The 21,893-nt window shown below is 37.6% G+C and overlaps 1 protein-coding gene across 2 annotated transcripts in view; it reads left to right on the top strand.

The window, feature by feature from the left end:
- Window positions 1-21,893, top strand: part of LOC120417615 (cyclin-dependent kinase 14) — a 267,069-nt gene that overhangs the window by 77,240 nt on the left and 167,936 nt on the right. Inside the window, exons 1-2 of one of the 2 annotated variants that reach the window (XM_052710861.1) lie at window positions 2,749-4,089; window positions 18,634-18,711. In XM_052710861.1, the coding sequence (XP_052566821.1) occupies window positions 4,062-4,089; window positions 18,634-18,711 (106 nt within the window). In that variant the 5' untranslated portion in view covers window positions 2,749-4,061. Of the gene's footprint in view, window positions 1-2,748; window positions 4,090-18,633; window positions 18,712-21,893 lie in introns of those variants that run through there. The other variant, XM_052710860.1, reaches the window with a different exon arrangement.

The following is a 21,893-nucleotide window of genomic DNA, read 5'->3' as shown; positions in this document are numbered from 1 at the left end:
TAGAAAAATACTTTTTAAACAAAGTGAATCATTTCCTAATTAAACGAAACTTTTTTTTGCATATTTGTACGCGAAATGGCAATAGTGTTTGCCAAATAAAAAATGGTATTATTTTCACTCTCCAACTAATTTTTCTCTCTTTTATTCACTCGTTTGGATCAAACAAGTTGGATTGCCCAGCTACGTTTTTTTTTTTCATTTGGACAAATGTGTTGCATTGTATATGTCACCATTGAGTTCTGCCAATGTTGAATAAAATTGGCAATCGATATCTGCTCGACGCAAATAAATAAACCACTAAGTGAAATTAAATCAAATTGTTCTTGTTTATTAAACTATTTGAATCCCCAGATTTTTCAACCAAATAGCACTGAAATTCACGAGTGGCAGAAAAGGCAAATCATCACGTTCCTTGGAACTATCCCTTCTTACACCACAACTTGCGTCGTTTCATTGAGCAAATTGAGAGGCCCTTGTTGCAGCCAGGCCAAATTTCTAGAGCATCACGTTTCGACATCCTAGATATTGGCAGTGTTGCCAAACTTTCGCGGTTTTTTCGTGACCTAGTTTCAAGGGTTTGAATTGTAAGCAATTTTTTTTGTTGAAATGATTGATTTTTAATTAGTTCTGTAGTAAAACTTTTGTTAGAGAAGTCAATTTTGCACCACAAAAGACTCTGATAAGAATCTGACATCTCTGCCTACCCCAAAATTCAACACAACAGTATCAAAGCACAAACCAAAGAGCTCGCGAGCTTCCCACAAACACAGTCGACAAGCAGCTCCCGATTGGATAGACGGGTCGGGTCGGATGATTCATAACTTTGCTGTTCGTCTCTAAAGGGCCACCACCACCACCACATTCACGGAGAGAGGAAGGCAGTCGTCGGAAGGGGTTCGGTGGGGTGGAAAAGTGCACAACGGGCCAAGTACTGATGTTTGTTTTATCTCTCTCTCTTTCTTTCTCTCTCATTCGCGCGGTATTTGACGCTCTTTATTTACATTTTTCGAGCAAACCTTGCTCCGCGGAGCAGCGGCTGTTCGCGGTCTGGTTCTTGATGCACAAACACACACACACTCTCACAAACTTAAACAACCGGGCACTACCACAAAGACTCTCCCACACAACATAGTCGGTTGAGTTCATTCTGTGGACGTCGTGCATCGTCGTGATGAGTCCAAAGTCACGAGCAACCGAATGATGTTATTTCATGACTGGCTGGCGGGGCCTAGTTCTGTTTTGATCCGAGTAGCGTCGTGAGACCTGTGTGGCAGAGGCAGCCAGGTGAATGATTTGAGGGTGGTGGGCTGAACCGTTTGACGTCAGACGCCAGACACAGACACAGTGGGCTTGGAATGATTGTCGTGCCACTAGAAACTAGAAGGATGCTTCAGAGTAGTTTTAGATGATTTCGCAAATTTCTTCGCGATTTTTTAAATTTCATTTTTTGATTTGGATGAACTTTTGTCCATGCATTCCCTATGTCAAAAGAAGTCATTTTGCATTACTAGTTTATATATACAATTTTGGGTGCTGGTCATGCTGAATGGGTAAAATGTATGAAATTGTTTATGACTTTTCGAAAATAAAGGTACACGGAAAACATTTTTTTTTATGCCAAATTTATGTTTTCCGTACATGCTTTTTGTGTACACGTTTACTCATGCAATATTACATACTTTTGCTCTGAAAGGTGATGTGCATAGTTTTGCATGTGATTTTACATAGATTTTTTTAAAAGTTTACCTGCTTACTGTAGACCCTGATGTTTTGAGGTTGTGTTGAAACCACATTTTTGTGTCGGTTTATTTATTTTTTGTTGTTACTCTTAAACAACTTCATTAAACTTTATGATTTTCAATACCAATCTATATGACCTGAAACTGGACGGAATGGAACAAATCTTGTCGAAATTCGTTCAGCAACAGCCGAGACACACACATACATTTGCTCAGTAGAGTAGAGTAGAGATCAGTAGATACTTTGTATATAGATAACGGTGGGTCCAGGAGGTCTATTAAATGATTTTTTAGCCTTTCCCTAGTGAGGAAGGCAAAATAGGTGACTTTTAAATAAGTGCGTTATCAGTTGAAATAATTCAAAACAATATTTATTTCTAAGAAATCAATCGTATTTGCAGGAAAAGATAAAAAAAATAGATAAGATAACCAAACAAAAATCCCAAATCTGACTCAGTTCAGTTGAGTTTGAACTCAAATCAGCCCAGTATCTATCCCCCACCAGCCAGTTTTGCACTGCATCTGCATACACACGGTCTAGGAGTTGACGTCACCCTCGTCGCAGTACTGATAACTCTCCGATATCCCCTCAAAAATGCCTCATTCAACGCCACAACCATCCTCCTTCACCCCTTCAACGCTGAATCCGCTGATAGCTACGACGACTATGCAACGTCCTACCAAAACAGAGTTCCAAATTCAGCTGCTTCCGCTGATACAGTCGTCCGATATCAGAGAGCGAGAGCTGCTCGAGAGCGCAGAAGCAGTTCCCAACTGATAATGAAACCTGCCTGCCTTATCGACCAAGTTCTCGAGCTGGTGCTGATAGTACAAATTCGCTCTTTCGCGTTTTCTCTCTCACAAAATACGCGTGTGTATTGGTGCGAGAGAGCGAGAGAGCGCCCACAACCAGGTCACACACAAAACAGGCTGGCTGGCTGGCTAGTTACTGCTCCAAGTTACTGTGTTTAGTAGCAATTTGTACTCGTCCGTCGAAGTGTGTCTCCTCTCGAAGCGTTTGCGGTGTTACGGAGTTCAGTATCGCGCGCGTCATTCCGGGTTCGCTGTGCTACCTCGTGTGTGTGTTTGTATGTGTGTGAGCTGGGCCAATCTAGGTTCTTCCCTTGCACTAGTGGTGTAATCTCGGCGCAGGGTTCCCAGGCCTGAAGAAGGAAGTTCTGTTCTGTGTGGAGAGTTTTAGGGGGTTCGGTGCGCTGAAAGAACGCCGAGTTGCGGAGTTCATTAGAGAGCATGTGTCCTGTCCACTCCGTGTCACGACACGTCCACGTCATGCAGTGTCGAGATTAATGCGTTCGCTAATTAGCTAATTAATTCGGTGGTGGGTTCTGGTGCAGCTCAGGCGGTTCCTCTCAGTGTGACCTTATTTGACAGGTTTTGATAATCTGCTCGAAAAGTGCTGCTGCGCCAGCTTGTTGGTGACTTCATAGCCCCGGTGTGACGGCAGCAGTGTCTGTACCGGAGTCTAGTCTCTTTCGCGAGAACCCCCACGCGCCAAACCAAAGAAGTACTCCCATTTAAGGCGTGTGGTATTACTCATCTAGATATTCCGTGTTGTGTGTTGTACCGTTCCATTTTGTGGGACTTGTTCGTAAACATCGAGCAAATTTGCCTCCGCGTCGAGTCCGCGGCGTATTAATCAGAACCAATCGGGGTGTCGCTGCTCGACTCGTAGTGTTGTGTCATAACTGCCGTTAACGAGTGTCGTGTCGTGTACACCAGCCAGCAATCTATGCTCTAACGCTGCATCGACATCGCGTTCGCAGCTACCACGTCTTGCTGGTTCTGCTCAGTGTCCTACCCCAAGCAGATCTACTTGAATGCCGTTGAAGCGAGCGTTTCAACGCGAAGACAAGAATCAAAACAAATCGCTGTCCCGCGCGGGTTGTTTCAACGAAGTAGATCCGTTTGTGTGAGTTCAGATTTTGGGACTACTGAAAGATTCAACAGTCAGTCAGGGCAATAACATAACTTCAATAAACGCGTTACGCACGGTAGTGAAAGTTTACGGTGAAGCCCCCCCCTCGCATCCAGATTGAAGAATAAATTATTAATTGACGTGAAGAGAGGGGAAAAGGCTGACTTCCCGTCGAGGCACAGCTGGTGGGATTCGTTGAACGAGGGGAGAAGAAGATTCAGTGAGCAAGTTGTTCTGAAAGTAAAGCAAAGTTTGTGTTGTGTGTGTCGGCGGTGAAGTTGTGCCGAAGTGAGGAAAACCTTGAAGGAGAACATCTGAATCGGAGATTGAGCAACCCGGGAACGCGTAGCAATACGCGTTAAAGTTTGGTCAGAATTGAGCCGCCTATGTACATCAAGAAGGAGAAGAAGGAAGGTGCGTCAAGTTGAGGTTGATGGATCTCTCATGCAAAGTACTCCGGGTTTGGGTTGAGGTGGTGCTGTCATTATTAGCTATTTGCTTTGGCTCCGCGTACGAGAAGGAGCTCACCGTCAGAGCTGGTAGTTTGAGTACCCACACAGATTTTGGGTTGTAGAACTTTATTACGTGGGACACTGAAAGAAGAAGGATATAAAGACGTTTGAGGTCGACGCTTTTTTTTGTGGAGGTTTGGAATCGAACGAAATTTACGAGAGTGGTTCGTGGCGGATATTGCTTCTTATTTTGGTTTTTATGTTTTTGGAGATTGAACCTGAGCGGGTTGAGGTTATGCCGAAGAGATAGTTGGAGGTTTACGATGATGATTACCATAAAGTAGCCAGAAATAGTTCTAGTCGTTCGATTTGGAAGATGAAGATAGCACACATTATGTACATTTGTACTTTTGGGATACAGTCATCCCAAAATTTTGGAACACCTTCTACAATGTTTGAATACTTTTGTGGCTATTTCTAGAGTTTTATTTTTTGAAGGTCCAATAATTTTTTTTTGCTTTTTGGCGGTTAAAAAAAAAGGTTATTGCACCTTTTTTTAAAAAAATAGGGAGGTAATTCTCCGCCAACTCACACAGGAGTTGCCCCGACCCCTCTTCGATTTGCGTGAAACTTTGTCCTAAGGGGTAACTTTTGTCCCTGATCACGAATCCGAGGTCCGTTTTTTGATATCTCGTGACGGAGGGGCGGTACGACCCCTTCCATTTTTGAACATGCGAAAGAAGAGGTGTTTTTCAATAATTTGCAGCCTGAAACGGTGATAAGATAGAAATTTGGTGTCAAAGGGACATTAATGTAAAATTAGACGCCCGATTTGATGGCGTACTCAGAATTCCGAAAAAAAGTATTTTTCATCGAAAAAAACACTTAAAAAGTTTTAAAAATACTCCCATTTTCCGGTACTTGACTGTAAAATTTTTTGGAACATGTCATTTTATGGGAAATTTAATGTACTTTTCGAATCTACATTCACCCAGAAGGGTCATTTTTTCATTTAGAACAAAATTTTTCATTTTAAAATATCGTGTTTTTTCTAACTTTGAGGGATTATTTTTTAGAGTGTAACAATGTTCTACGAAGTTGTAGAGCAGACAATTACAAAAAAAATGATATATAAACATAAAGGGTTTGCTTATAAACATCACGAGTTATCGCGATTTTACGAAAAAAAGTTTTGAAAAAGTTGGTCGTCATCGATCATGGCCGTTCATCGTCACCCTCGACAGACACGGACGACGAAACAAAGAGAAACGCAAAAAGTAACTTTTTCAAAACTTTTTTTTCGTAAAAAAGCAATAACTCGTGATGTTTATAAGCAAACCCCTTATGTCTATATATCAAAATTTTTGTAATTGTCTGCTAGTTGTAGAACTTTGTACACTCTAAAAAATAACCCTGCAAAGTTAGAAAAAAACATGAAATTTTAAAATGAAAAATTTTGTTCTAAATGAAAAAATGACCCTTCTGGGTGAATGTAGATTCGAAAAGTACATTAAATTTCCCATAAAATGACATGTTCCAAAAATTTTTACAGTCAAGTAACGGAAAATGGGAGAGTTTTTAAAACTTTTTTAGTGTTTTTTTCGATGAAAAATACGTTTTTTTCGGAATTCTGAGTACGCCATCAAATCGGGCGTTTGATTTTACATAAAAGACCCTTTGACACCAAATTTCTATCTCATCACCGTTTCAGGCTGCATACTATTGAAAAACACATATTTTTTCGCATGTTCAAAAATGGAAGGGGTCGTACCGCCCCTCCGTCACGAGATATAAAAAAACTGACCTCGGATTCGTGATCAGGGACAAAAGTTACCCCTTAGGACAAAGTTTCACGCAAATGGAAGAGGGGTCGGGGCAACTTTTCCCGATTTCGTGTGAGTTGGTAGAGAATTACCCATTAGTCTGTTATTAAAATAACAATTCAATAACAAAAAAATCATAACGACGAATATCAAATCTTGTTATAAATAACATAAAATTTTATTGACCTAGTATTTTCAAATATCAAAAAATGTTATTCCCAAGTTAGTTCCGTCTGCTCGGGAAGGTCAAAATATACCAAAAACTAATAGCAATTAAAAAACCCTTTCGAAACAAAAAAAATCATTTTAATATTTTCAAACATTTTTTTTTTGGAAATAGTTTTTGATTTATTCAATATTCTTCTGAAATCAACTAGTGTAAGTTTAACCCTTTAAGTCCTGATAGGTCCCAAAAATCAAAATTTCGAAAACTAGCCTATAATTTTCGTATGGTCATAAGAATCATTTTTTTATTATTAACTTTTTTTCATTATTTAGGCCTAAAAATCGTAAAGGAAGAATATTATAAGATTTGATAGAATATCATAGAACTATTTGATTTGAATTAAAAAAAAAAATAGATACATTCTATAACAATGATTAATGTATTTTTAGCTTCCTCTCCGAGGAATGCCTTATATAATCACTTGAAAATTGGCCAAAAAATGTCTTTTATCAATAGAGTCTATGAAACTTTAAAAAACTTGAGACCGGATTTTTTTTGTTAATTCTTGCAAAACAATTTCGAAGTGTCAACAAAGAATCCATTCTACTCTTTCCTAATGTAAACATCAACTGTCGTAAGCAGTTGGTTATCACATTATCTTAAATGTGTAAAATACACGCTATAACAATAATACAGATCGTATTAAAAATTACATCACTTCTTTCCGCAAATTTAATTGCAATAATTACCCGCACAATTATATTTCCAGAGTCATTTAAAAACTGCACAATAAGCCAAATGAATCCCGTTAGCGTTATCAAAAGCACCAGTCAGGCGTACCAAGTACCTCCCTCCCAGCACCGGATGGGCAAACCCAATAAAACATAAAATTAGATTTAAAAAAATGGCACTCAAAATCGAAACAATACCAAAACGCTGCGCGCGGAAAGCTCCGCCAGACGCGCGCCGGAAGAAAATTTAATTATTCGCATATTAATTCGCGTGCTGCAGGCTTTTTTGCGCGCGCCCGCTCAAATTAAACCATCATCGTCGAAATGGACGCAGGTTGAACGCGTTTGGTTCGTTGGAAGGAACGCAAAAAAAAGATGCAGACGGCTGCGAAACCGTCGGGAAACAATAACTGCATAATCAGAGTGCATCAAATTACGCCTGGGTGGTTCGAAATGAAATTAAGCCGCCCGAAAAAAACTGTATCAGGAAAATCGTACCACCGCCATCAGCACGGGACATTAATTCACCTAGCAGGGTGGCCTCACCCGCATTAGTGGGTGGGGGGTCTTTTCACCAAACTCATGAAAAGTTCACTTTCAATTTCTCATCAAAGTTTACACCGGAAGGCGCAAGCTTTGTAAAATGTGCGTCCAGTCGGTGTAAATTTTTCCGGCATGTGTGAACAACTCTCTGTAAAGTTAGTTATTTTAAGTTGTCTAAAATACACTATAATTTTTATTGATAATTGATTATTGATAAGATGTCATTTATGGTCAATTTTTAACCAAAATAAATAAGCATGATAAATAAACAAAATCAACAAGAATGTGATGTTCTGAAGAATCCATTCCAAAGCAACACTGCCAGTCAGCCGGATTTGGTTGGTGTGGCTGCCTTTCTGATAAAGTTGTTGAGCGCAGTCAATTCGACGTGGCCGGCAATAATAGCTAAATAGCGTGTAATGTGAACTTCCAAGTGCAAAACTGCATTCAACTGCAAAACAGTGAAAATGGCAACCACTAGAACGAGCGCTTCAGAGTGCCGGAAAGTTGAAGCATTTTTTTTTGCTGTTGAAGCGTACTTTTTTGTAGCTCTGGTATATTGAGCAGAAAAGCTTGAACACTTTAGTCTGTTGTTAGGTTTTTTCAACATTGAATTTGGTATCTTCGATCAAACTTTTTTCAATTTCACAGAAAATTTAAATTATTTATACCACTTTCATATAAATCTTCGTCTGATTCAATATCCGATTCCCAACCAATAAAATCGCATTCAAACCACTCCGAAGAGTCGTAAAAAAACCTCCCGGAGGGTATCTAAGGTGATCCCCTCCCCTTCGAAGACCCGCGAGGTCAACCACATCGGCACAAAACACGCTTGTTTGGCTTATTTCTGCATTTACGAGCAATTTTCTTGGTCCTTTGCCCGACTACGCGCGGACCGGTGCGAATCCTAAAGTGGTTTTTGGTCTGCGAGCGCGATAAAAGGTGAACGAGGTTGTTGACGGACGGGTTCATATTTGACGATCTTTGCCGTGCCCGTGGCCCAGTTGTATGACAGGTCGGCTGAGTCATTATTTGCCGAAACACCTTGCACTTTGCATCTGCAGCTGTTATTGTGTTGTTTTTTTTTGTTTGTGAATTCGGGCAGATGTGGGAAAGAAGCGCATTTTATGGATGTAAAAAGTCTCTGAGCAACGTATAGGTAGGATTATTATACACCCAACGGGAATAATTTATCAAAATGTGCACTTCAAATACTTCAAATACTTCAGATACTTCAAATACTTTAAATACTTTAAATACTTCAAATACTTTAGATACTTCAATAACTTAAAATACTTCAAATACTTTAAATACTTTAAATACTTTAAATACTTTAAATATTTTAAATACTTTGAATACTATAAATACTTCAAACACTTTAAATATATTAAATACTTTAAATACTTTGAATACTTTAAATACTTTAAATACTGTAAATACTTTAAATACTTTAAATACTTTAAATACTATAAATACTTTAAATACTTTCAATACTTTAAATACTTTAAATACTTTAAATACTCTAAATACTTAAAATACTTTAAATACTTTAAATACTTTAAATACTTTAAATACTTTAAATACTATAAATACTTTAAATACTTTAAACACTTTAAATACTTTAAATACTTTAAATTCTTTAAATATTTTAAATACTTTAAATACTTTAAATACTTTAAATACTTTAAATACTTTAAATACTTTAAATACTTTAAATACTTTAAACACTTTAAATACTTTAAATACTTTAAATACTTTAAATATTTTAAATACTTTAAATACTTTAAATACTTTAAATACTTCAAATAAATCAAATACTTCAAATATCTCAAATATTTATAATATTTCAATTACTTCGAATACTTCAAGTACTTTAAATAATTTAAATACTTTAAATACTTCAAAAACTTCAAAAATTTCAAATGTTTCAAATACTTCAAGTACTTCAAATACTTCAAATACTTACAATATTTACAATACTTACAATATTTACAATACATACAATATTTACAATACTTACAATATTTACAATACTAACAATACATACAATATTTACAATACTTACAATATTTACAATACTAACAATACCTACAATATTAACAATACTTCAACTAATGAAAAGAAAAAAAACTGAAATATTTGAAATACTTAAAGTACAAAACATTCCGAAAATTCAGAAAATACTTAAAATAATTTAAATACAAAAAACTTAAAATACTTAAAAAATGGTTTAAAAAGCTTTAAAACGATAGAACAGTTCTGATTTATCAAATCAGAAATCAGGGTCAGCTATGTCACCAATCCCAAGTTGGTAGTTTTGCCTGTAATTTTAGATAATTCAACCAAAAAAAATTGCTGTTTCATCAATTTCAAACCAGCTTATTTGAGTTGTTAAATTTTATATGTAACTCCTTTCCGTTTGGTACAACCAAACGGTGGTCGCATCATTTTGCTACAAATCATGCATGTCATCTTGACTTAAAACGACTTGCCAGATCTGCAATATTTTAGACTTTTCGGAAAGGCGTTTCAAATACATATCAAACGATTGGTCCGGATCATAGTTAATACACAGAGAGGATGGTTAAATGTAAAAAAGACTTTGCGTTAAGCTTTACACGAAAGGATGGCCTTTTAAATGTACATTGACGAACTTGCAATACACAAAAAGCAATGAACGAAAAACGCTCAGCTCATCCAGTTCGTTTAATTACAACTAATTGTCTTTGTAACTCCTGCAGTAGCCAACACGCAAGGATCCAATTATCTCCCCGTTTTTTAACGGTCACGCTAGCTAGCTCACAATATCGAAAACATCATGATTAATTGGCGAGACATCTGTTGATATCGTTCGCCACGCTATACGGCAGGATTTATTGGAAGTTCTTCCTGCAGAGTTGCAGAAAAAAAAACTTCTTCTTGTCGATAAAAACCGACGGCAGAAATTACTTCCCATTTGCCTTGAAACGAGCTTCAATTTGCGTCAGCTGGCGCAGTCTTTTGCGCTGGGGTTGGTCCAGCCAAACCACGTGATGATCATGATTGTTACATTTTGCCGTTCGTTGGTGATGGCTATTTGTGCGATAATGAATTACTGTCATTACTTCTCGCGCGCAGCCTTGTAAATTCGCACGTAATAGGCTGCAAAGCTTTGGGTTGGTCCGAGCCGATTCGGCTAGAGCTGAGAGCGCGTTTTTTTGGGTTGTAGATGAGTCCTTGGTGGGTCTACTTAAAGCAGCCTGCGGTTGAATATAATTGGATTTGCCATGGATTCGGCAAAGTTTGAAGCAAGAGTATCTTAGTTAGAGTTGAAGATCTATCTTTCCACTATTGACTATTCAATAAACTCAACTGCTTCAGTTCGGACCTCTGCTTCGGTAACAACTAACAAGTAAGATATTGTCGAATTTTACCCCGAAACTGTACATCAACGGAAGCTCAGACCTAGGATACCCCAACAAATCAAAAAAAGGAGTTAACCATACTCACTGAAGCTATGCAAGTATGATCCGGGGTCAAAATCCGACAAAGTCTTGCTTGTTACGACGGAAGATACTCAGCCCTTTACGAAGCAAAGCGATCAATTCTAATTATCATTTATTAACACAACACCTTATACCACTAACAGTCTTCCACTCTCAATGTCTAAAGTACCGATCAATCTCGACAATCTCCTCCGGCGCACTGTTCTTGGCGTTCTCGATCACTCCTATCCGGCCGGCGTTGCTGCTGCTGGCGGCCGCAGCCAACGAGTCGCAGCCCTTGGCCTTACTCTTCAGCAGGTGCACCACCGTGTCCTTGGGTCGGCAGATGAAGGTCCGCTTCTCGACCAGCTCGTAGTTGCACTGGTCGTGACACTCCGGAGCCACCACCGCTGCCCCTATGCTGGTCTGCTCGGGACACTTTTGCTTGCAGTTGTAGTTGCTGGCCGTGTTGTCATTGCTGTTGTAGTTGTAGTGCTTGACACTTCCGCTGTTTTCTTCGGCGATTCTGAGCGGAAACAGATCTTCCTGCTCGGGCGTACCTGCCTCGTACATGATCTGACGCTTTAAGGGTGAAATCGTTGGTTCCTCGTACGACGGGATGTTCTGAACGGGAGATTCGGTGGTTGGACGTCGGAACTCCGGAGGAAGTAGTACGCTGGGATCCAGGATTCGTACGGAGGAGGGGCCTTTCTTGGCATCCATGGGATATCGCTGGGGGAAGAACGATTCCTCAGAGCTGTCCAAGCTGACGTGGGTCTTCAGCGGGAGAGCTCGCTTTATGAACATCGAGTTGGACGGGACTGTTTGACTCGCGGTCCCGTGTTGCACGATGCACAGGGATACCGTGACGAACGCTGCGATCCTACTGGCCATTCTGGATGCACGACTTGAACTGATGTTTGACCGGATGACCTCTGTTGCTTTTATATGGTATTTAGGTCAGTTCCGCATAAATTTGGGTGGCTACACCGTACGTGTCATCAGGAGGTCTGCCGATATCACCAGTTCCTGAAACGAAAGTCAACAACCTGTCTAGCGGAGCTATCGCTGAGTAGCGGTAACCCGAAGTGGGCGATGTGCCGTTTGTTGCTTACTGTTATCGTCTAGAATGTTTGCGGCGGCGTTCTAGCCAGTTGCCTAAATATTTTCATAACACAACAAGTTCCTCATTTTTCGGCCAGATTACTACAGAACAACGTGTTGACTTTTGTAACCAAACTCCTGTTATGTCCTGTTCTTTCGATTGACGCCTTCGCAGTTACTGTTCCTCGCTACAACAATGTCATTCAGTTGTCATTGCTCAGAAGTGTATAACTGCTCCTTTGACGCATCAGGAATTCTTTCAATTGTCACATTTACGCGATAACTGTAAGATTCTTATCAAGTTCCGTAAAGCCCCTCTTCAAGCTCGAACACACGATGAGTTTCAATTGACAAGGATGAACGACCGCATCGTCAGATCGTCCAGTGGTGGCCCTCGCGAGTTTGTTCCGCGATCGCGATCGCGCAAGCGATTATAATTACCACGTGCGGTAATTTACGCGACCGGCCAACAGGTTGAAGGCGGCCTTCTAGCCTCTAAGGGGAAAGAGACCTGTTACGCCGCTGAACGTTACTTCGAGTGTGGAGAAAGATTACGCAAAAGGTCAGGTTCATGGGCGCGGCGTTGAGCTGCGAGGGGTTGAGTGCACTGGGTTCTGATGTGATGTTAGCGGTTGGGAGCAATTACATGCGCTCACTAGTGCACTTGTAGCACTATACAATGTAGTGGTGATTAAAGGCAACATATAAAGTGCGTGCTAAGTGCTTATCGCGAACAACATGGTGCTTTCACGTGGAACTGTTGCGAAGAGTGTTGTTTCTAGATAAAGGATAACATGCAGCGAAATTATTCCTTTTACATTGGCTGGAAAATTGCAAAAAAATATTTTGCATAATAAATAACCCTCTTCCCTAACCAACCCCACATCTACCTTCACTAGAGTTCCCAGAATATACAAAAATACGATTTTGAACCTTCTGAATGAAGATCTGAATGTTTTTCTCGTCCCCAAATGTTCTAATAACTGCCCATAGTACTCCACAAAGCAATTTGTTACCAATTCATTCAAAGTACTATGGTAAAGCAACGCCACTGATTGTGGGATTCAATCAATACAAAGTTCCGATTGCAATTCAGCTTCCATCGTGTGGGCACGTGCGACATTGTCCGAAGTAATTACACCGGCGGCGACAATCCGCACTGATGCCGTAATCGCTCTCCATCCGAGGTCACCGCACTTCCTGTAACTCTGCGTATGCGTCGTTTGTCTCGATTCTGTTCACTCCTGGTGTCCGCGTGCAATTCATATTCATATGAAATGTCTTGAAAATCGCCGCCGGTAATGACACACCGGTATTCACGATATCTGGACCTGTCGATCGGAGTCCAAATTGCTGTTTCCACGCACATTCCGCACTCCCAGCAGAGAATCGTCGTTGTCATACTCTCTTGAGCAAATTATCATATCTTGGCTTGTGGTTCGAACTTTTGAAACTACCTTCAAATTTCAAATCAGAAAAGTTTCTGTTCAACAAAACTAGCGATTCAGACAAGATAGCACACCACCGACAAACGGTTGACAAACAACCGTAATCGTGTGACGGGGTTTGTTGGAAGTGGAAACGCCCCCAACTCGAGCAGCAGACTTGTCTGACATGTCAATCTGCATCTGTCACGGATTGTTGCCCTGTCGGCTTTTGGTTGGGCCGTTTCTGGGTGGGTTTTATTCACCTTTCATGTTTGCAAAACGATAGCCGTGTGCGACAGCTTTGTATTTATTACTGACACACACACAGCTCAGATCACTCAGATCACGATACTTGTCATAATGAAGTGGATCAAATTTGCATATTTTCGATATCGCACATCCACACACATCCAACGCCCTATCATGAATCAATTAATTCATATCAATTATGTAGAGGGGGCAGCATTGCAAAAAAGTGTTCTTTCATTTAAAATGTGTCAGTTTCGCTTTTTCAAACCTGCAGTGACACATGCGAATACGTGCGGAAATGAGCGCTTGGGCGCTATTTTTAGCGATCCGTGAATTACGGATAATTACAATCATTAGCATAAATTAGCACCCGTGCAGTTTTTTTTTTGCTGCGTGCTTCTCCAACCCGAACATCTACAATTATTCAGTTCATCCCCCTCCTGCAATCGGATCCAGCTGCTGAGGTTGGATTTTCTTAAACGGTGATAAAAACTTCAATTAGCACTTTGAAGAATAAATCATCGATTTCGGTCTGGAGAGGAAAACGATGGTCCCGAGCAGACGGAAATAACTTGGGAATAACATTTTTTGATATTTGAAAATACTAGGCCAATAACATTTTATGTTATTTATAACAAGATTTGTTATTCGTCGTTATGATTTTTTTGTTATTGGATTGTTATTGTAATAACAGACTAATAACATTTTTGGTTATTCTTCGAACAAATCTTTGTTATTATTTTTTGTTATTTTAACAACTAATCCGATCATCCCAATAACAGTTGGAGGTATTCTTCCATAACAAAAAATGTTATTCCAAAGTTGTGTTGGCTCTCAACCAATATCAGACCAATAACAAATTTTGTTATGATAACATAAACTGTTATTAAACCCTTATGCAAAAATGGATTTTTCAGGAAGATTCTATAACACTTTTTGTTATTTTAACAGAATTTGTTATTGAAATGGCATGAATTTTGTTATTACCGTCTGCCCGGGGTAGAAGGCATCGCTCTACGGGTTTATATTGTAATAACGTGGTTTTGAATGGCGAGAGATCGTTAGAGGCCAATTTAATGGAATGATTTACGAGGTTCAAGTGGGCATTTGTGCGGCGCGATTTGCTTTGAATTTATTTATGACTTTTTAATGTGTGCCATTTTTTTTTAACCAGAAAAAAAAAACAAAATTGTTCATGGAATATTAACCTATCTTTGTTGAATCTAGAAGTTTTCCAAAATATATGTTTTGAAACTGAACTTTCTTGTTTGACTTACAGAGTTAAAACATTTTGTTTATCAACTCATGTCTCGAAAGCTGTGAAAGCTAGACGTTTAATAATTCTTAAATTACAAATTATTAAAAGAAAACATTATGTTTTTTAGATTGACATTTCAGACAGGTTTCAAAGGTTTGTTATTACCCAGAAATCCATTCACATTACCCATTCCTCAGAATAAACTGTGACTACTCAGACATATTTATTGTTGTTATTTTACCTAAAAAAGGATACATTTTTATGAGAATCTTCGAGTCTTTAAAGTGTAAACTCTACAAGTAAAACTCACATCAATGAAAAAAAAATTGGAAAAGGCATCATTCACTCTTTTAGTTGATTTTCAATTATTTGTTCTCAAAAATTTAAAATTCGACGAAAAAATAATTTTGGCAAAAAAATAAATGTTTTGCGATGTTGCACATTGAAATTCACTAAAATTATTTTTTTATTTTTCAATAAACCCGTTAACATTCAAAAAAAGATTCTAAACGCAGAGGAATGCATTTTTAAAAGATTTCAGCTGATTGCACTTAAATTTCCCTAAGAATTTAGATGTTTTCTGAAAAAAATATGTTTATGCCCCCTGATATTTCGACAATATTTTTTTTTAAAATGTCTAAGAACTTCAGAATTCCCGTAAAAAACCTTTTGTTTTGTCTTCTTCAAATCTTCAAAACATAACATTTTCAAATCGTATGAAAAAGATGGGTAAATCTACAGTCCTGACTTGATTATCCGAAGGTCATGACCAAAAAAAATGTTTTTAAAATATTTTTAATGTTCTTACTTTAAACATCAAATTCGAGTTCTGCGTCCCCAATTTAGTCGAATTTAAATGTCAGATAGCCTTTTAAATTGAAGAATGGATTTTTTTTTTCCAATATGTTGAAATTGAAGGAAATTGAGGATTTAAAAATCCTAAATAATTTTAGAGTAGTTAACGGGTCATACTTAAAGCTCTACCATCAAAAATAAAACAACCGAAGTTCAAATTGAAAAATGAAATGAAAGAGCTGAAAATTTCACAGCAGTTTCTTCTTTTGGCATTGTGAATTGAAAAAAGAAGGAGATATCGTCAGTTGAAAAATGAGATGAAAACATATGGGCATTTAGGTAAAAAAAATTTTTTTCATAATTTTTAAACTTTTGGAGGTTTGATCAAGTCTTAAATTGAATTTTTGGATTTTTTTCATCTATTGGAAATTATTTTTCGCAGAGGTAGTGCTTTTCCTTCAAAACAATGTAATGTATTAGAAAAATGGTTTTAGCACATGAAAACGATGCACTTTATTAACAAATGTGTTTAGTCCCCGAGCATGGGTAAATAACAAGGGAAATGCATAATAATACCTTTCTCTGGTATCAATCCCATAATCCTTAAGACAAATTTTCAAGGGTCCCATCCCATTTTGGTATTCCTGGACCCTTGAAAATTTGTCTTAAGGATTATGCAAGAGCAAAATGTGGTATCATACCAATTTAAGGTATTGTTTTGATATTGCAAAATTGCAGAATTTGTCAATGGTCGAACACCACATTTTGGTATTCTTTTGGTATTACAGTATTTTATCAAATTCCTCTGAAACTATGGGAAAATTTTGACCAATTTTGACAAAATAATTAATTTTGCGCTAAAATGATGTCTCAAAGCGAATGCTTTCATTGAAACCCGGAAATTTCAAACTTGATTTTAAACATTTTTGATATACCCCCTACAGAAATGACTTGAAATTGTGGAAAATTTTCTCAGTCAGGATGGCACATTTTGGTATTATTTTGGTATTAAAATGTTTTATCAAATTCCTCTGAAACTATGGGAAAATTTTGACCAATTTTGACAAAATAATTAATTTTGCGCTAAAATGATGTCTCAAAGCGAATGCTTTCATTGAAAACCGGAAATTTCAAACTTGATTTTAAACATTTTTGATATACCCCCTACAGACATGACTTGAAATTGTGGAAAATTTTCGAAGTCAGGATGGCACATTTTGGTATTATTTTGGTATTGAAAGGTTTCATCAATTTTCTCTGAAACTATGGAATTTTTTTAAAAATTTTGGCGAGATAATTAATTTTGCGCTAAAATGACTTGAAACATAAAAATGTTAAAGCTGATTTTTTTTTGTGATATACTCACTAATATTTTTTTCAAAAACGTTGAAATTTCTTTAAGTCGGGATAACCAAATACTTTGAAAAACGAGTCAATCAACAGATTATTGAATTTTGGTGAATTTCAATCCGGTTTCATTTTAATAATACTTATTTTTCAATCTTGTTATTTTTCAGAAGCTTCAAGAACTTCAAGCACAGGCCGTTCATCAATGACAAATGCATTCGGTGTGGTGAAGAATATCACTAAGAACAACATGGAATCATCAGGTGAGTAGATTTGGTTGTTGCATATGGATCATTTCCGTTTTTTCACAAACTGCAACTGCTGCACTAAAAATGGTATGAAAATACCAAATTTTGGTATTACTTGTGCAAATACCAGCGACCAAAATGTGCTCTTGGTTGCCCAGTAATAGATGGTAAAATACCATGAAATCATACCAAAACCATGTTTGTGGAAGACCACAGGAATACCAAAATCTGATTTTCCAAGGGCGCGGGAATACCTAAAAATAAAACCATGGCAATACCAAGTTTTGGTATTCAACCAATGTTCAAAAATCCAGAAGACCTCAACTTGGTATTGAAATGATTTTATTTTGTGGTATTATTTTACCTTTGGAATAACATGTTTTGGTATTGTTGTGCCCTTTCACATACAAGACTTTGGTATGATTTCATGGTATTTTACCATCTATTACTGGGCAACCAAGGGCACATTTTGGTCGCTGTTATTAGCCCAAGTAATACCAAATGTTGGTATTCCCGTGTTATTTACCCTTGCTCGGGTCATTCTGGATTGAAAATCAGATTGTATTTTAAATTGAATTTTGATATTTTTCATAGGTTTTTTTTTGTCCTGTAAAAATAATGCGAAAGTAAAAAAATACATATTTTCCAAATCCAACCTTTAATGATAGAATTGAAACGGTTTTTTTCGTGTACTAATTTTTTAACAGTCTGAAATCTGCGTGATCTTAATCACTTTTGACTACTTTAGCTTACTCACAGAAAAGTATTTTGTTGAAATAGCCTGTAGCCTGTTGATGAATATAATCAACAAACTTACATAACTTACCTGCTGAAAACGCTAAATCAATTTTAAAATTCCTTCACAAGGTACCGATTTATTTATTTATTTTGCATGATCAGCCCGGAAGTTTTTATGAAGACTTGCCTGGATAAACTAATTATGCAAAATGCCTTCTTTTGACATGCGGAATTCATCTCGCATCAGACGATTGGATAGATATTAAACATGGGAAGCAGTTTGAGAATTGCGTTTAATCCGTCGGCGTTTGAATTATATGACAGATCGTTATACATTTTGTGAGTGGAACAAATGCCAATAATAATGATGAAAATATAATCTTGCCTTGCCCAAATCATGCCAAGTTTTGCAAACTTTTAACAGAACTATTCCATCCACACACCTTATTCCAGACCCGATCTAAGCTCCTCGGGTTATTCAACCTAATTTGAAGAACCAAATAAAAACCGGCGCGCGCTAATGAATTCCGTCGCCAAACCCACCTTACACAATGGTGTGCCATATAATCAGCATTAACATTTTCATTTCCTTCTCTGTTTTATTTTCCAGGAGTAACAATGCGTGAGAAAAAAGGAGGTGCCCTGCAGAAGCTCAAAAAGCGACTATCGCACAGCTTCGGTCGATTATGTAAGTACAATTATCGTCCTCTTTTTTTCTACTGCGGCGGGGGGTTGCGGTTGGGGAAAACAAAACAAAACACTGTTTTTCCGTGGAGCTTTTTTTTTTGGTTTAGCTTTTCTCGCTTTAGTTTCACTCCCTGGAGACTAATTCCCCTTTTATGGGAGATCGATAGAGTATAAATAGAGGGAGGGAAAAGTCGTTGAAAAAAAAAACTAGACTCCATCGTCCAAACAATGGAATAGAGTGGAAAAAATGTCGCTCTCGGGGAAACAATTACTCCTATAAAGCTCTTAATGACAGAACAAAATATCGATTAATGTTTCATTTGTGGGAAGTTGGAGCTTTCCGCCCGTTGCATCGACTATACATTTTTAATTGAGATTTTCGGTTGCATTCCATGTTGTTGCGATTTTCATTTGTAACAGTTTTGCATTTTATTCTCTTTGAAAGAACATTGAATTATTTTCCTTCTACATGTTTGAACACGGTTTACCTTACAACCTACACGTTTTCCGCCGATGCACCTGTGTGTACACATGAATAACAGAGATGCACGTGATATGGCACCCCGGTGCTGGTGGGGGGTGGACCAGGTGGAAGCTTTCGCGATGTAGTCATGTCTCGCGTGTTGTTGGTGAAAAGCGACACAAACGTGGCACAATCTGTTCACGGTTGGTGTGGTTTTGTTGGGTTTAAGCTGGTGGGCGAGCTTTGATGGCTTTTGGTACCATCACCGTGATCGTGTTTGGGTGTGCCTTGTATTGCCTACGTTGGGTATAATGATTTAATTTGGTTTGGTTCTATCAGAAATTACATTGGCATTCTGATTTGTCAAAGTTTATTGGCAATAGTGAAAATCTCGGGTGAGTTTTCAAAAAGCCGTAAGAGCCACCGTGACCTCCGACACTAATTTTCGTCTTTCTTCAAATTGCAACAACATTTCATTTGTTTTTAGTTTAGGGTTCTTGAAGGACGTGTAGATGAACAATCTCAAGCATTTTTGAAGTTGGTTTATGGTAAGTAGGTCGAATACTGATGCAAAAAGGGCTTTGTTTACCAATGGCTCTAATGGATTTTTGAAAATTCACCCGAGATTTGAAAGTGATATCTAATCTAATCTATCTTTCCTACTCGAAAAAAGTATTAGTTTTTTTCAACATACTTCAACCCATTTTTTTAAATAAATAAATTACTTACTAATCTCTTACTTACACCTGCTTTCGGCGTCTATTTTTTGGGTGATAAACGCAAATTATATTCACTCTAAAATGTTCTGTATTGAACTCAATTTAACAAATTTCTGCACCAAAATGAATGTGCCGGTTGTTGCCTTCTTGAAGCCACTGAAGGAATTTTTAATCTTAATCAATTGTGCTTCAAAATTTATATAATTTTGTAATGGGATAGTCGTTTAGTGACAATAAAAAATCCTGGCTTGATTCTTTAGGAAAATATAAGTAACTGTCTCAATTGTGAGCCAAATCGGCTAAAATTTGAGGGCCGCTATACTGCCCATGGTCGCATACATGTAAAAAAACGAAACTATTGGCACTACGCCTCCCGGGGCATGGCCTTCCTCTAACGTGGGATTTCTGCTCCAGCGCCTCTGACGAGACAGGAGAAACCGGGACCGACGTTTTACTTCACCATCCGATAGAAGCTCAGTGGATAAGGCGGGAATCGAACCATACATGTCCCATATGCAAAAACAGCAAGCTGAGAAAAACGCATTTGAAGTTTGTCCTATACATAAGGCTACGTGTAAAGTTTTCGCGAAAAAACTGGATTTCCTCTTGATTTCTAGAACAAAGTACTGGATGTTATAGGCTCTTTTGAAAGAGCACACAATTTTGAACCAAACTGCATCAATAACTCGAAATCGCTGAAAATGCATATGGGACATTTATGCGATCAGGGGCAGTATAGACCGTTGATGTTGATGAAAACAATCTTTTAATACAAGACGTCTTTTAATGGCTAATAAACTCGTCAGGGTTAATTCAGATCGTTTTACGGTCTTGGACAAAGTTGCACAGCAAATAAAGTAGTAATCCAGATGCGTGTAAAAGGCCTTGGTGTAAAAAAAATTTGCATTATTTACTGAAATTCTGTGTAATATTACACTCTGAAATATGTAGCCCAATAGTATGGGAAACCTACTTGACCGAAATGTCAAGCTCACATAAACGTTTATCCTTTCCATTTTTCATCGGTCTGATGGCCGAGCGGGCTAATGCGCCAGTCCTTACTGTAGGTGCCGAGTTTAAGTCCCGTCGGTTGCAACTTTTTTTTGTGTTTGCAAAAATTGTACATGCAGCGTGTAATATAAAGTGTCTTTTTTGACGAAGGTGATGTGCATGCTTTTGCATGCGATTTTACCATCGGATTTTTTGCTGTGTGATTGTCATAAAATTTTACATAAGAATCTCACACTTGACAATGATTCGACACATTTAACGCTACCTTCCGGTGGTATTTTGAAATTTTTGCTTTTCCCCATACATTTTAACAGATTTGACTCTAATTTGGCACATTTACTTATTTTTACGTAAAGAATCGAGCCAGGATGTATCCTTTCAAATTTTTCATAATTTTAAGTTTTTCTTGTCACCTTAGTGTTCACCTTAAACGAGAACGCGAAGTGACGGGGTCAAACATTTTCCATAAATTGTCCACGTGGTTTATGGATAGCTCCCAAATAAACTAGATTTATTCAAATCATGAATTTGGTAAAACTCAGGCTACATTATCAGGTCTAAGGGAATGATAAATTTGTTGTAGTCTCGGTACATCTTTTATGTCAGAAAAACATGTGTAATTTTACCTCTAAAAATGTGTAAATTTACCTTTACCTTGTATTTAACTTTTTCAAACATTATTGAGGTAATAATACTTCATTGAAGGGATAATATTACACCTTCAAATGTAACTTCTTAAAATTTACACAATTTTCAAAGTTAAACGACAATCTTTAAATATAGACTACAGTTGATTTGACATACAATGCGATTCTCAAATTTTGTTTTTTTTTTTTTAACTCAGACGAAGAGGTGTAATCAATTTCTTTGTAATAAAATATCGAATATTATATTTTGTCTGTTTCAGTGTTTTTTCTCACCATTTCGTTCCCACACAGCTAAACAAGTAGTAATCCAGCTGCGATATTGCATTATTTTATGCAATTTTAT

The sequence above is a fragment of the Culex pipiens genome, chromosome 3 (assembly GCF_016801865.2).
Source record: "Culex pipiens pallens isolate TS chromosome 3, TS_CPP_V2, whole genome shotgun sequence".
Classification (NCBI taxonomy): domain Eukaryota; kingdom Metazoa; phylum Arthropoda; class Insecta; order Diptera; family Culicidae; genus Culex; species Culex pipiens.
The sequence above is the reverse complement of the archived record's forward strand: the minus strand, read 5'-3'. Positions and strand labels throughout refer to the sequence as shown.